Genomic DNA, 16970 nt, shown 5'->3' on the forward strand with positions numbered 1-16970 from the left:
AGAATTAATTTATTTTCTGAAAAATTGACAAATACATTTTTTTTAAGTTAGCAGAATTGGATTTTAAAGCATATTGCATTTCATAGAATACTACATTGAACGCTATTTTGTTCAAAACATGAAAAATAAAAAATAAACTTATAACTTGTTCTGCATTATAAATAGCATTCATTTCCAGAATTACAATAAAAATAAATGAGAAACATACAATGAATAACGATTATTGAGTTTATTACAGAATAAAGAATAAAATTGAAATATTGAAAAAAAAATTATATTTGAAGTTGTAATAAAGCCATCAATTGATTAAAGAAGCATTACATTATTATAATTTCCATCATGAATTAAAATAGACAGAAATAGCAAGAGACTTAAAATATGATATAATATATTAGCATATCTTTCTGTGCTCTGATGTAGAATCACAAGAGTTGCATCTTAATTAATATTGCAGCCTTTAATGTTTTATTACTGAATTTTAAGTAAGAAAATAAAAAATGGCAGAAATTGAACAATAATTTATATAGCTATGAATGGGAAGCAGTTGCATTTTGCATGCATAAATTTCAACTTTGAATGCTCAATTATAAGAATTTTTGCGAAGTAAGATATATTTTAATGATGATTGGTTTTCACGACAAGAATAACTCTAAAATATTTTTAGAGAAAAAATTAAGTTAAATTGCAGAAACTTGGGATAATATCTGATACAAACTCTTGCAAAAGGATAAAAATAAATTACTTTTATTATTTATTTCGGTGGTCTCGATTTTTGTTACATCTCTTTAAAAATTATTCTACTGTCTACCTTTATAAAATGATGAGTAATATCTGTTATACTTTACTTTAGAATTCAGGAATCTCTACAGGAATTTTAAAGAATAAAAAGAGATGTTGAAAATATGTGAATTAACTAATATTCCTTCCTTTTCTTTTATTATGAGCTAAATGCTTGGGTTACTTCATTGGTTAAATATTTTTAATTACCCTATCAACCATATAATACTTTTTCAGAAATATATAATAAATCATATTTTACTTTATCATGAATCAACTTTGTATTTTATGAAGAATTATATTGTTCTGTAAAATAATTACACATTAAAGTCCCTTATCAAAGGCTACATATTTCCTTTCTCTATCCAAAAGAAATTAAAATACAGTATTCATAAAATGGAAAAATTTGGCAGTTGGATTGCAGTAGGGAAATAAGTTATCATTCATGAACTGATCAAGGCAAATATTCCTTCTGATAGTTATTTTACTGTTGGCATCCACAACATACTGCTGGCATATCCACAGCATTTGAAGGTATTGTTTTCTTGAACCAATGCATTTTCGTGTTGTTGCTGTAAATGTTATTTTTTCAACCAAAAGTAACAAAATACCCTTGATTTGAAGGAATTTCAAATCCCAGCTATTTCTTATTTCAAAACCAGCATCAGTTTTTAAATTTTTCACCAGTTATTAGTTGCAATTTTAAAGGTGTTGTTTAAATTTTGATTCTTTCTGAAAATAATTCCAAAGGTGCAGACAGAAACACATACTCAAATTACCATAAGACATCCAGAAAGTCCACAATGAGTTCATGCACGGAATATTGACGCCCAATCTTTTAAGTTAATGAATTTATGAGTAGATACTTTCCACTTCGGCCTCTATGCACCAAGTCCACTCCACCAATTAGCTCTGAACCAGGCTGTCAAGTCCAAGATTAACGATTGTACTTTCTTTGCAATTCGAAAAATAATCATCCCAAAACTCATTGGGAAATAAAATATGCTTGGAAATTTACCTTTGTGCCTTATTTAGAACTTCCGAAAAGACGTTTACTGTACTCTGATTGAACTTCTCCATCCCGTGTTCTGATTCTTCAATTTTTCTATTTCCATCCCGATTTCTTTACTTTGATTGAACTTCAATAATGTCCTTCTGTTCATAATTCTTGAAATTCGGCAAGAATATGTATTCCGGGTCCTGGTTCTGAGTGTGGAACAAGGTGCTAGAGTCATTAAACCGGAGAATATTAAATACACAAGAAAAGCTTTTCATAAATATTCCACAATATCACACTTGACTGAAGGATAAGAGCTGTACAAAGGAGTAGATTCGTCATCGTTGGGCGATTTCCTATTGTTCATGATGTGGCTGATGTACGGAAACAGGGGCAATAACCCCGGGTCGGTCCTTCGATTGTGTATCACTGACACCTGTCCAACACCTTGAGGCCCAGCAGTTCCATAACTCGTCCGTCTGCCGGCATCTCTCAGCGCACCTAGACTCTTAGCTCTTCTTCTGACATCCGCCCTAATAGAACCTGGCCGTATAGCATTGTTATCACTATCGGCTGCAATAGAAAAAAGAGAATTAAACAGACACAAGAAATGGAACACGTAAATTACGAAAAATGGTATTATATATCCTATCATTACACTATAAAATCTATTAATTCAGAAAATATTTAGTAATTTTATTGTTATTAAGGAATGAAATATGAGCTTGTTTTTATTTAATAATTTATTTCATAGAAAAGAAGCTTTTATGCCATTACTCCTGCAAGTAGCTAATTATTCACAACGAAATGTTTCTAAGTGCAGTCTTATTTTTAATCGGATCTTTTCTTGGAAAAAAAAATGTTACAATATTCTATAACATGTTAAAATTATTCCTAAGAATTGTCTCATGTGTTCATTTCTCAGGTGGAACATGTTTTTAGTTACTTTCGTCACTGAAAAGATCAATCGGTTTTCCTCAGATGCTTCGGTCACCAATAGAGTCTGCATTTGTAATGTTTGTCGTAAGAAATTAATGATAGCCTACCAATGTTCTTTAATGAAAATAGCTGAAACAAACAATATGAAATAGATTGAAAGAACTAATTGTCGGTATGAGAAAAAAAAACCTTGAAAGAAACAGCTCCAAAGGGATAAACTAACTCCATCGATTGGAAAGTTAGTAAAAAGTAACATAATTATTTATATATAATATATTAAGCTACATAATCCCATGTAATGCAGATCTGCTTGCTTAAATTCGAAACATTTTAAATTAAATTTGGAAATATATATATTGTTGGAATTATATATTACTCTTTTTTTTCTTTTTTCTTTTTTTGAAAAAAAAAAAACCCTCTATAAGGTAGATGGTTGGAATTTAGTATTTCCTCTTTGCATTTAAATTGAACAAATGCACAATATTTGATTTGGTTTATTATTATTTCAATAATTCAGTTTAAGTGAAGTTGCAAATTTTCAAGTCACAAACTCGGTTTCTATTATATTATTCATGTGCAAAAGCAAAGAAAATAGTTTCTAATATTTTATTGTACAATTTTGGCATCACGTTCATTGGAAATATGACATATAATTTTTCATTATTGCATTTATTGCCTTCCTACGGTCACTCACATGAAAGCAAAATATTGTAAAACTTTATAATCGCTATCTTTGATTATTTAGTTGAGCTATGTTCCACCTAATTTTTTACCTTTTATTTTGAAATAAAGGAATTTTAACTGAATGTTACTTATTTGCTACATTTGAAATCTCAGAGAAAGATAGACAGTTATAAAACTGAACTAACTACACATAATAAATACAAAAAATATAATCTTTTTCTTGAAAGCACTGATAGTAAAAGAAAATAATAAAATTTGTTGATGCAATTAAATGTGATACTAGAATTGAGTAGAATAAATAATTTGTTAAAAATAATAAGAAGAACCTTCAAAAGCAGTAATTTTAAATAAACATTCAAGCAATGGAGATGCAATAGTCTAACTACCGGTAAATAAGTATAACTAATTAAATGAAAGCGATATAAAACTAACTTTCCCAATAACATTCCAATGGAAGTGATAGTTCTAATGTAAATTTGGCATATATAGCATAAACATTTCAAGGCCAAAAAAATAAAAAAAAAGGCCTATAACTATTATATATTGAACACATGATTGATTTGAAAATTTTTCAAAACATATGAACCTTTTTAAGAATTACTCAAAATTAGATAATATGGTTGAAAAATTTTAACTGCATTGGTTAGGAATTTGCTCACATTTTTAAACATATTATATGAATTTGCCATTTTTTATAGTTGTGTCGATAACAAATGAAGTTTATTACAAATGAAATGCTCTACAGATGTCTAATTTTCTTTCTCTTACACAACACACAAAATTCATACAATTTATGCCAATTAAGTACCTGTGCTATTCAGTCTTTTTAATAAAACTAAGAAACCCTATCCGTGACAATAATTATGTTAATTACAATTAATATTTGAAAAATTTTACGATAATTTGATATAAAAAGACAGTTTTGAAAGACAGCGAATGACAATCATGTTCTCTAGACAGTCTATTATTATAAAAATTGTCATGCTCTGTATTCATGATGAGATGATAATTTTACATACAATAACATTAAGTAAGAAAACAAATTTGCCTTGCGGATCCATCAAATGAAACAAAAAAAAAATAATGTTTGAAATGCCAAATATATTCATGAATATCTTATCATAATAATAAATCAACTTCATTGTCTGAGTTAGACAATTTTTTTTTAATTCTTGCAACGAATAATCACGTTATGGATCTTGATAATCCGTAATTAACTTTCTATTGTTCATCTTCTGTTGCTGCACTTTTATTTCTAAAGAAAGATTTATTTGGGAGAATTCAGTACTATTAGATGTGTTTTCAAGTATAATTATGTCTTTCATTAAGCAAATAATTAATCATAAAAATATTCTGCCTCTTGCAAATCCGTATTTGTTAAAATTTTAACGTCGAGAAATAGAAGATTTAATTATTGTCATGTTTCAAAATTTTTAAAAATGGATTTCTTGCGAAGGTACATTTTTGATAAAGAATACTTATTTAGAATATTTAGAAATTTAATGCTCCATTGAGAAGTGCTAATTATAAGAATCTTGAAGTTCAAAATAGAAAAAATGTATTTCGATTTTTATGCTTGATTTTTTCAGCAAAATATACAAAGCAATTTATCAAAATTTAGCATTGCATCAAAAAAGTTTATACATTGCACCTTTTGGTGTCTTTATATTTGACAAGATGATCTGAAAATAAATCGTTTTATTTCTACAATGTTTCATGCAATTCACATTCATTCCTAGTAATAAAGAAAGTTCTATTGTCTTTCCTTGTACTGCCTTTCTTTACAGTATAATATATATTGCAGTAGGTAAAAAGCAGAAATTTTAATAATAAACCTTCGACAGCGATCTCTTCGAAACTTTTCTACATAAACAAACATTTCTAATTTTTTTTTCCTAACAAAGGTATAATCTCTAGATTCCGACATAAAAAAAAAATTAAATAGTTGCTTTGGTAACACCTTACAAATCATTTGCGAATAATAACTACGAAATATTGATCTTTGGCACGAATCTAACTTTTTTACTAAATCTCTTTACTAAATGTATTTTGGTTTATTTAACGATCAAATTAACCCCCCGGGGGGCACCTCGAATTGAGGATGAGATGCTTCCGGCATGGTGGTTAGATCTCGCCACCCTGGAGGGTTCACTAATAGGTGGGGGATCTGACTCCTCCCATCGATGACGAGACGTACTGCCTTAGGGGAGGGTTGTACCGTGACCGCCGACGGCCCTTAGGACTCAGCCATAGTTCCCGCCAATGTTGCTGTTGCGGCGGTCCGGTCATTCAGTTTTTATGGTTTAAATCTGTGTGCCTTCGTGGCGGGTCGGAGAGTTAGATGGTTGACTTACCGATCAAATTTGGCAGAAATTTAACACAGAGATACAGTTCTAATCACAAGTTAACATAAGGAATTTCATTGATTTGATTCATTCCGTTTATGAGTTATTGAGTTTACATCCACACGAATGTACAGAATGGCAGTCAACTATTTGATCGATTTGGTTTGAAATTTGATAAAAATATTTTAGATGTTCAATCTATGTCTATCTCATAAAATCTCTCTTCATATTTCTTATTCTTGACCACTTCTTTCTAAATCTCATCATATTTTTTTCAAACTTCACTACATGTATTACGGATTTTCTAGAATTTCGGAAAGTTACATGAAGTTTTTTGAGCTTTTCCCCAAAACTTATATAGATTATAAGGCTATATGCTTTTACTATGAAATATATTATTTGAACGACTTTCTAGTTTAAGGTTTTAGTTACTAACTAAAAAAGAAATTTTTATTTAAAATTTGGGTTTTGCTATATTTTTCGCTTTCTGTCAATTTCTGAACTGACTCTTCCTTTGAAGAATCTCGATTAATAGGTTAAAGGATACGAAGCTCAAAGAGAAATAGTGATTGTTTAATTCAACAATTCAACTCAGTTCATAAATTTTACTTTAAACTGCATCGATATGTATATTTAACTCATTTTTACTATTTTAAACCTTTATTAAAGCTGATGCTAATAATAAAATTTCGGAAATGTTAAATAAAATAAGAGAAAAGATCTTCTAGATAATGGGATAAAAATGTGCAAGATTCATGTGGAAATTAAGTTCCAAAATATAATAACTTCTGTACCCTAAATATATCTTTAATATGCTTTTGTGGTATCGAATCTGTAATGTCTAAAGAATATGTCATAATAGAAAATGCTCCTATGATGAAAAGCTGTCACATGCAAATTTTGAGCTAAATATCAGTAAGGTGCCGAATTTGTACTGGAATTCTCTAATTCTCTTTTTTGTGCATAAGGAAAATAAGATCATGGGAATACATTGGTAAATTTGTGAGATTTACGGCAATACATTTATGAGATTGGTAATGAATTAGAGACAGATTCTATAGTTCAATTCAAAAAGAACGGACGTGAATGATAAATGAGAAGCAGCCGGCCATCTGTTATGAATGATGAATTGGTTCGTAAAGTTGCCATAAAAAATCACGCGAATTGACGGTTAGGAATCTCTAATCCCTTATTATGTATCCTGAAGTTTCACACACCTTACCGTGTAAAATTATTACTGAAAACTTGGGTTACTGGGAATTGTGTATGCTTATAGAAGAATATAAAAGTAAAGATCTTGAACCCGTTTTCATTTTTTTAAGACAATACAACGCCGAGAAGAAAATGTATTGAACTATATTACCGATGAGGCTTGAATTTTCTATATCATGACGTCAATTAAAAATCAATCAATGGAATGGAAGCATTCCATGTTACCAACCAGTGGAAATTCAGATTCACAGTTTCGACACTTAAAATAATGGGCAATATTTTCTGGGAAAGAAAAGGTGTTGGTAGATTTCATGCTACCTCCCCCTCAAGACCTTTACTTATGCTGCAACCTCAAAAGACTGCAAAGTGCCTTACAGAACAAGAGATAATGTTTGATGAAGTCATTTTATTGAAAGAAAAAGCTAGATCACATTTCACGTTTGGACAGCAACTCATCTAGTAAATTTGATTTGGAACATACAAATCATTTGCCAAACAGATCTGATATAGCACCAAAAGACTTTCAACTCTTCTTGAACTCGAAGCGATTTTTAAATGAGCAGTCTTTTGATCACGATAAAGAAATAAGTACCTCTGTGTCTGAGCTTCGTTCGATATTTTTCAACCCCTTTTTTGCAAAATGGTGACTCGTTAAAAGTATTGCAAAATCGAAATGAATTTCAAACGCGGTATCGAAGATGAGAGAAATTCACGAGAGTCCGAAGCCCTAACCACTACTCCATCCCCTAAACGCTTTTGTAGATCATGTATAGCCAAATGTCCTGCTACTATAAAATTTAATTAAAATACGAGTGGTTTTTTTTTTGCATAAAATCGTTTTCTTTCAGGAAAGACACCTGTATAGATAAACTTATAAAGCAAAATCTTACCTAAACATAAAATTTGATCCAAATCGTAAAAGCCGTTTCCCAGCCGTATTATACATATTTATGTATATACAATTTATTTAAATGTCCGTTTAAAGCTATAAGATAGAATCCGTAATATTCGGACTAAATTCACATCTGGTGATCTACTTTGATGCCGGCATGCAAATCCTTATTTATCAATATATCAATAAATTCCTTAATGTGTTAAGTGATTAAATAGACAAAGGGTAACGTAAAATTTATAAATCGTTATTAGATATGCATTTATAACATGTATGTTTCTGTTTTCTTTAACAAAATAAACAAGCCTACTTTTCGAAAAAAATTTGTAGCTTTCTGAAGGATGCTCTAAAAACATGAACATGATTTCAAAGTTATGAGCAATTTTCGGAGATTATCGTTTAATACTATTTTTCATTTTATTTATAAATATTAAAATGTAATATTTATGAATAACTGAAGAAATCATGCGTTGAACTTGTTATAACCGATTTCCAACTCGAAATCTTTCCACTTTAAAACGAAAAAGAAAATATGCAGTGAAATTTAACAGAATTCTCCAGGGAAAGGTTTTTTTTATTGATCTCATGCAAAAAAATTATTGTTATATAATTTTTTTAAATATATAATTAGTATACATTCTCATTTAGTCTTATAATATAAGCTTCACAAAGTCACGTATTTAAAGTAGAAAACATGTTGCTGTGATCATATTTCTTTTATTTTAATTATTTAGTCATTTATGCATATATTTTGAATAATCTTTTCCTTCCTTTTCCATAGTATTAAAAGAAGGAATCAACTCAAAATTTTTATCCCTACTTGAAATGCATTTACACTTCTTTTCTCTGAAAGGCATAAGCCTCCAAGTAAATTACTAACATAAAACTTCTTAATGGCTGGGGTGCTTATTTTCTTGAATGGAAATGTTGGCTTCAAGAAGTGTATTAAGTTGCATTCATTCAGTTTCTCATTCAGTCAGTATCCATTCATTCAAACCTCCAGGTTCATTATCAAGATTTTACGTTCATTACATTGCCAGAAAAAAAAGAAGAGATACTGAGACAGGAAAGAGGCCTGACAATTAGTGTAGTGATAATCATCTCGCTTTTAGAACTTTGTTTTGTAGTTAGTTCTTGTTGTAATTGGATGCAAGGCCAATCTGTGCTACGAGGAGTTCAAATATAAAAGTTAAACAAGTTTTTGATACTACTTGTTGGAAATTTGAAGTATCTTTGAAAATGTATCAAGTGTCTTACTTTAAAGAGTTTTTGATTTATTTCCTTTGTATAATTGGTTAGGATTTTAGTTTTTAAATGCGATTTTTTCCTCATATAAATGACAAGCTCTAGGCTATTTTGGATCTTTTGTCATTTGTATTCTATTTTGGATTTTTTAAATTTTGAATCATAATCAAATGATGAGGTGCCGATAAGACGAAATTTAGCAAAAAATTTCACACCACTCCAATGAAAGAATAGTAGATAATTAGCTGAATATAAATATGCATGCTCAGATGAAAAATGATCTTTGAAGAAATCGTGCATTGAACTTGTGACACACGATTTCCAATCCATCACTTTAAAGCGAAAAAGGAAATAGGTAGTGAAATTTTTAAAGCGAATTCCACATGAATATATTTTTGGTTGATATCATGAAAAAAATTATCCAAGAAAAATGAGTAAAGATTGTTTTGCGACATAAATAATGGCATCCATTACGTAGATTGAAAATGCTGTAAAGAAAATAAAACAAGTAATATAAAAAAAAATTAAGTCAGTTCCTTCTTTCGCAAGAATTTAAATCGCATTCTTCACCTTCAAGTGAAAAATACTGAAATCCTTGCATTTTACCGATTGAGCTACTGCCTGTTGATTTCAATTTTCGATACAAACTGCTAAAGTCTATTTAAAGGATTAAAAATTAATTAAATTGAATAACTAATGAATCAATATTTGAAAAAAACTGTATTAACATCAAATGTCATCCACTTAAAGTTTCAAAAATGTATTTGAACTTGAGTGGATGAATAAAAAGTATTTTATTAATGATTGAATATATATATATATAGAATGTGAACTAATAGTAGGAACTGAAAAATGTTTATGTAATTCTGCGATAAAAAAAGACTACTTTCAATTTCCACACTTATTTGAACATATTCTAGTTATTTTATTTGGCTGGAAATATTTGTAATTTGCTTGTAATGTGAAAATTGTCTCATTTAGCAGAATTAATTTTGGTCAGATTTCAGTTTTAATTGGTTAATAATACAACAAATTCTTCATAAATAAAAATTTTTTAATGAAAAACCATGAAATCTCTAAATTAATAATGAAAATTTACATTTTATTTTAAATAAACAACAACAAAAATTAATTAATACTTGTTATTTGCTTGTAATGTGATAATTGCCTTCATTTAGCAGAATTAACTTTGGTCACATTTCAGTTTTAATTGGTTAATGATACAACAAATTCTTCATAAATAAATTTTTTTAATGAACTAAAACCATGAAATCTCTAAATTAATAATGGCAATTTAAATTTTATTTTAAATAAACAACAAAAAAATTAATTAATAAATAAATTTCATAAATTTATTTGTTTTTTTTTTTGGAAGAAGGAAAAGAAGATCAAAAATTTATTTGCTTAGCAATGGCAAGTATAATGCATTTAATAAAAAACATTGATTAGATACGCAAGGCAGTTTGTGCTCCATAACGAATATGATACAAGAAATACACCACCAAATAAATGGCTTAAATAAAGTTATAATAAAACGTGTACCATTAGATTTAAATGAGTTTAAAAAAGAAAGTGCTGAATAATTTTTGATGCGAATTATATGTAACAAATTAAAATAGGAATTGGCTTACTTTTCACTTGCTCAGATTTTATTTTCTTATTGTATAGGTGTAGAAAATTAAAAAAAATAATAGTAAAAATTAATAATAATCAGAATAACTCTTTTAAATATTAATATCTGATTCTATATTTTCAAACAACCCCATAAGTAAGATAAATCATTTAGAAGAAATTTTATATATTCTGAAAAAAAAAAAAAGAAAAAAGAAAGATAATGATTTGTTCTTCCTTTTTGCCATAGTTAGTATGAAAAAGATTGAAAATATTTCTCTGAATTTCTTATCAAAACCCAATTTTTCAATTTACCTATTTAACATCCACAGAATTTTAGTTGTGATTAATAATTTCATATAGTTAAAGTAAATTTGCATTTACTAAGATTTTATTGCTTAAAATTAAGTATTATTTCGTAAGACACCAAATGAAACTATGAAAATATAATAGATGATTACAATCGGATGAAAAATATATGTGTGTGAATTTTCTCTCTCCTACGAATAAATAAAATATGAAAGGCAAAAATTATATTGTAGGGGCATTTCATCATACGTGTCACAAATTTTCATATCCTTTTATTTATAATTTAAAATTATGTCATATATAAAATAGTTTCTGGTATATTTTGATTAACATTCTTCAAAATTTATTTTTCTTAATAAAGAGAAAGCGAAAAAAAAATTTGAAAAGCATAAAAACAATTCTATAAATCTCGTAAGAAATTTAATAATATTTAAAAAGAAAAATAAAAAAGATGCGTATTTAGTTTCATTAACTATGAAAAAACATAAAATTTCTCAGTAACTACTAATAATTAAAAACGTAAATTAAGCAAACTGCTTATTTCATCATATCGTATTTTTAGGTTTGTAATTTAATATTATGTTATGTATAAAATATTTTCTTGTACATTTTGATTATAATTCTTCAAAATTTAAAACGATATGATAATAAAGAGAATACGAAAATAATGTAGGAAGAGTATTAAAGCAATTCTTGTAGGAAAATTAATAATATTTAAAAAAGAACTTATAGAAGATGCGCATTTAATTTCATTAAATATGAAAATACATAAAATTTCTCAGTTATTACTAATTATTAAAAATGATAATCTAAACAAACTGCTTATTTCATCATAAGTGTAACAAATTATCGTATTTTTTTATTTATAATTTAAAATGATGTTACATATAAAATAATTTCTTGTACATTTAGATTGTAATTCTTCAAAATTTATTCTTATTAATAAAAAGAATACGAAAATAATGTAGGAAAACTATTAAATCAATTCTTTAAAACTTATAAGAAATTTAATAATACTTAAAAAGAAAAAACAAAGGAGATGCTTATTTAATTTCATTAAATATGAAAATACATTAAATTTCTCAGTTACTATTAATTATTAAAAATAATAATCTAAGCAAACTGCTTATTGAAGGGTTACTTTTCCTACATGATAAGACTGAATAAGTAAGCTTATAAAGGACAAATATTGTCTTAGAGATTTTTCCTCAGCCTCCGTCAACTCATCTAATAAAATTAAGTTACAAAGTAAAGCGCTTTAGCAAACTATTCACTTTAGCGACTTATCTTTATGAAACATCTTCTGATTAATAGAATTCTTGAGGTGGTTGTAGATTTATTTTACTCCCTTAATTAAATTTTGTTGATGAAATTCCAGAAAGGAATTCGTTGAATATCAGCTCCTTTAGCATTTTGAAAATAAGAATGGCTTGAGCATACTTAATTATAATGATCGAAAAATAACTTTGATTTTTAATTTAAATCTTTATTATAATGGATAGCAATTTAATGGAACCATCTCAAATTATTAAATGGTTTTAATGAGAGGCATAAGGAGATGAATCAAACCATTTTCACTTCAAAATTGGGCCGTCAAAGGATTTTCAAGCGATTACCAGAAACTTGAGGGTTTGAATGTTACATCATTAAAACTTTAATACATTTCGAAAATCGGTTTACTGAGTATTTACTAAAATAATATTCTTTTCTTTGCTGCTTGATTAATTTTCCTGTAACACAAAATGGTCTCTAAAGATTCATAGAATAAGTAAAGAAACAAACAAACTTATAGATCATAAAATTGAGGAATATTGGAACAATAAATCATAAAAATATAATAAAAAATTTGCCTTATTTTTATAAATCTGAAAAATCTCAAATTGAACTAAAGTTGGATTTTTAATGGAATTTGGAAAATAATATGAATAAATGGAAATAAATTCTTTAAATCATAAAATCAAAATTCGAAAAGAACATCGAATTATAAGTCTTATTTTAATTATTTCTCTTAATCTGCAGGAAATTCAGTAAAAGTCATTTCAGTTCAAGGGGTTTTCTCTGTAAATTAGTAAAAATTCTATCTTAACTAACCTTTAAATTGATGTATCCGGATTTTACAATAAAAAAAATTGCCAAATTGGCTCTAAAATATATTAATACTGTTTCCATCTTGGCATCAATATCAACGCAACGTTTTAACAAGAAAAGAAATGTCGAAATAATATACAATGTTTGAAGATATAAATTTTTCGAATGATAAATTCGAAAATAAATATGTTAAAATTTGCTTACTGAAAGCTATAAGGCATTAGTTCTTGAAACTCATTTATTTGTGAATTATGTAAACACCATGGAAATCGAAGCCTGGCATTCCTAACTACGCATCTTTGAAAAAATGAACGAAGGTGAATCTGAAAGCTGTTGTCGCTTTTGATTTCTGTGATTCCATGCTGGACTTTTTAAAGCTAAGCATATTTTAATTTTACTTTTATTGAGTGTTTATTAATTCTATTAAGTATTCATTGGTTTTAAAAATATGCATATTTTTCTACAATAGATGAATGGAAATTTAACTTCCGTATTTCTGTATACTAAAAATTTTATCTACTAATTTTTCACCTGAATCTTCTTTACATAGGGGCTTGACTGTGTTTCTAAATCTTTGAATACTCCTAGAATATATCGAGATAAGAAGGAATTTCATCTAAAACCGCCTTTCAAGTTAAATTTTTATCTATTTATTTCTCCAGGATTATTTTTTCGTAAAGTTTGACTGTGCTTAAAAATCTTTGTATCCCTCTAGAGTATATGAAGATAAAAAGAAAAAAAAACACATCTAAAATTGCCTTTCTAGTTCCATTCTTATTCCCATTTTCCATACTGCTTGAAAATTTTGTAAATTCTTATGGATAATTAAAACTTTATATGCTATAATTTTGTTATTCACGGGTAATACATATATTGAGTATTTAAAAAGTTCTTTTTCGAGATGGTATAAATAATGTATTACATAATAAGATGTCACAATCCCTGTGAAGTAGATTTGGTCCCTAATCAATTTATAGAATAGTTTAAATTATCTATTCTGTGTAATGGCAAAGTTATCATGAATGATGGGATAAAGAAATGGTAATGGAAGGCGCCACGGATTTTATATTTGAGCCTTTACAGAGTTAAAACGCCTTCCAGTTTCTACCCAGAACGGGATTTCATTTTACTGTAAATTAAAGATTAATAGATCTGAAATGGACTCGCACCTTCAGAATATGTTCCCATTTCGAACTTGTCTGTGTCCTCTTCTGCACTGGAGGACAGACCATTCATCAAACTGCGTTTCCTCTGAGTATTCTGAATGGCTTTTGCATATGACGTATCATCCGATTCTTGGTACTCGGGTTGGGTCCGAGCACTTGGACTCTTTCCAGAGCCTTCACTAGAGTCTGAATCGACGAACTTGACCGCTTGACCTGTTTCGTCCATGAGGGAGAGCGGCTGTAATTGTCTGTAGCGCACGCTGGAAGTGGATGGGGAAGGTTTGGGCTCCTCTACTCGAGGCACTGAGGGGAACTGAAATGAGGTACCTTCATCTGTGGGAGGGGGAGAACTCATCTGAACTGAAGATTCGTCGGTTCGCACGTAGCTGCTCTCTCTCTCAGACATGGTGGAGATCCGTACAGAAATCTCGGACATTCTAGAAAAGAAAAGGATTTGGTTACCAAGGCAATGAATTAACTCAAAATAAAGTTTTTATATAAACCGGGATTTTACACACCATTCAAACCTCGTAGACTCTTGTTTTGAAGTTGAAGTATTATATACTTAACGATACTATATTCTACCCTTGTGACATATCCTAATATATTTAATGATAATATCTAAAGAAGCTAGAAACGAACTATGTATTGACTCATCTATGCTTCAATTTCATCTATCTTTTAAAATTCCACATTAATCCCGAACGAACTATGTATTGACTCATCTATGCTTCGATTTCCTCTATCTTTTAAAATTCCACATTAATCCCGAACATGTTCTATTTAGACAGTGTTGCAACAGATAGAAATTTTTAATTCACGTGATATAAGGGTTGCAAGATTCACAGCATCGGACACGAAACGTTGCATTATCTTACGTTAGAAATGATGATTTATCACGAAAAGCAGATACAAGACACTCGTCTTGCATCTGCTGCATACATTAGCCTCGCTTAAAATCTAAATACATTTGAAAAATAATAACACTCCTAATTTTTTCTAATGTTCTAATTCTACTTGTATATAAAATATTTGCTATTATCTTTTTCAGTTTGCGATAAGCATTTTTAATAAGGCATCAAACATTTTTTTTATGTTTATTTAATTTCTTAGTGGAATACTCAGATGTAGTAATTCAAGTGTTTTCTTTATTTCTTGGCAGTCTGCATTTTCTACATTCAGTTTTTCAATCTACAATTTAGTCCTAAATTAGTTTCATATAATTTATGTATGCTACAGGTTTGTAAATTCTGTTGAAATAGAAAATAATTTCATATCTTTTACGAAAGTGCGATTCGATTAATAGTATTGCATAATATGTGTCAGTAAAGCTTTCGGTATCTAAAAGAAATGTGTGAATAAATCATTTTCGAACAGCCTGCAGACTCACAGGTCATTGGAAAATCAAAACTTTGACCTGAAGCTTTGATTCCAGACAAAGAAGTAAAAGAAGTGCCATAAAAATCAAAAATAGTAGTTCACAATGCTACCGTTCGATATTTCATCTTTTTCCAACGAATTTTTGAGCAGCAATGGCCAGAAGCATGCAAATGGAATTTTCTTACATTCCTTTGAAAGAAAATATGTAATAAACCTGCCCCAAAAAATATTTTTATGGCTTTAAGGAAATTAGAATTGAAAATTCAATGTTAATTCTATATAAAAATGATGGAAAAATAATATTTTTAATTGTTAATACTTTATTGGAAAATATTCGTTAAATTATTGAATTCAGAAAAATGAAATAAACCCTATTTACAACTTTTAATAACAATTTATTTGGAAATTGCAATCAATAATTTAAATGTTCATTGAAGTTTTAAACTTAACTTCCATTTATAAGTAATTTTTTTTTTTTTTTTTTTTTTTTTTTTTTTTTTTTTTTTACCATTTTTGATGCCAGATTTATTTATCGATTTTTCTTTTGCTTTCCAAAAATCCAAAATATACGCAACAATAATTTGCGAATGGTAAACAAAATGTACAAAATAATTTAAAAAAAGGAAGTATTCCTAATTTTTGATGCGGTAAAATCTTGGCTATTTAATTTTCATCATTAGTTTTATATCACATTTCATTCATAATTGTTTCAGCATTATAATGACACAAATGCCAGAAAGATAAGAAAATGCTCAGTGTAAGGTAGAGTTTTTATCAATTGAAACTGAGAGTGGTTTATTTCCATATTTTTTTTATTTTTCAAATTTATTTTAATTGAAACTTTACTTTTCAGGAAACAATGTAATACGTGTTTATATATATATATTATAACGTATATATAGTATATACGTTTATATACGTAATTGATAAATTTTATATATAAATGATGAAAATTTATCAAATTTTTTTACCGTCAAAATTTTTATGTCGAGAAATTTTTATCAATGATTTCATGTTAAATCAGATAGTATAAAATCCTGATTATTAATTTGTAAATAATTTATCGAATTCAGGATATAAAATAAATTTAGGGATATAAATTATTAACTTTAAATATCTGGCTTTTAAATCCGGATTTTACTAATTTTTTAAAGGTCTAAGGTTATAAAATTTCAAATTTGAATAAAATGCGATCATTCATTTGTAGTGAAATATAAAGAATGAAACATTCCTTATAGCTTTAGACGAATAAAATTTTCAAAGATAATTTCATTTGCCAACAAAGGTTTGATGGAAGATATTTAATCTATCTTTAAATCAGATAT

General features: G+C 28.0%; 1 protein-coding gene across 2 annotated transcripts in view; it reads right to left on the bottom strand.

Annotated features, from left to right (window-relative positions):
* Positions 1 to 302: 302 nt before the first annotated feature.
* Positions 303 to 16970, bottom strand: part of LOC129966988 (gamma-aminobutyric acid type B receptor subunit 2-like) — a 332348-nt gene continuing 315680 nt past the window's right edge. For both annotated transcript variants that reach the window (XM_056081613.1, XM_056081612.1), the window contains exons 19-20: positions 14269 to 14702; positions 303 to 2347 (exon numbers count right to left, since the gene is read on the bottom strand). In XM_056081613.1, coding sequence (XP_055937588.1) covers positions 2049 to 2347; positions 14269 to 14702 — 733 coding nt within the window. In that variant the 3' untranslated portion in view covers positions 303 to 2048. The remainder of the gene's footprint in view (positions 2348 to 14268; positions 14703 to 16970) is intronic.

This window comes from Argiope bruennichi, chromosome 4, assembly GCF_947563725.1.
Source record: "Argiope bruennichi chromosome 4, qqArgBrue1.1, whole genome shotgun sequence".
Classification (NCBI taxonomy): domain Eukaryota; kingdom Metazoa; phylum Arthropoda; class Arachnida; order Araneae; family Araneidae; genus Argiope; species Argiope bruennichi.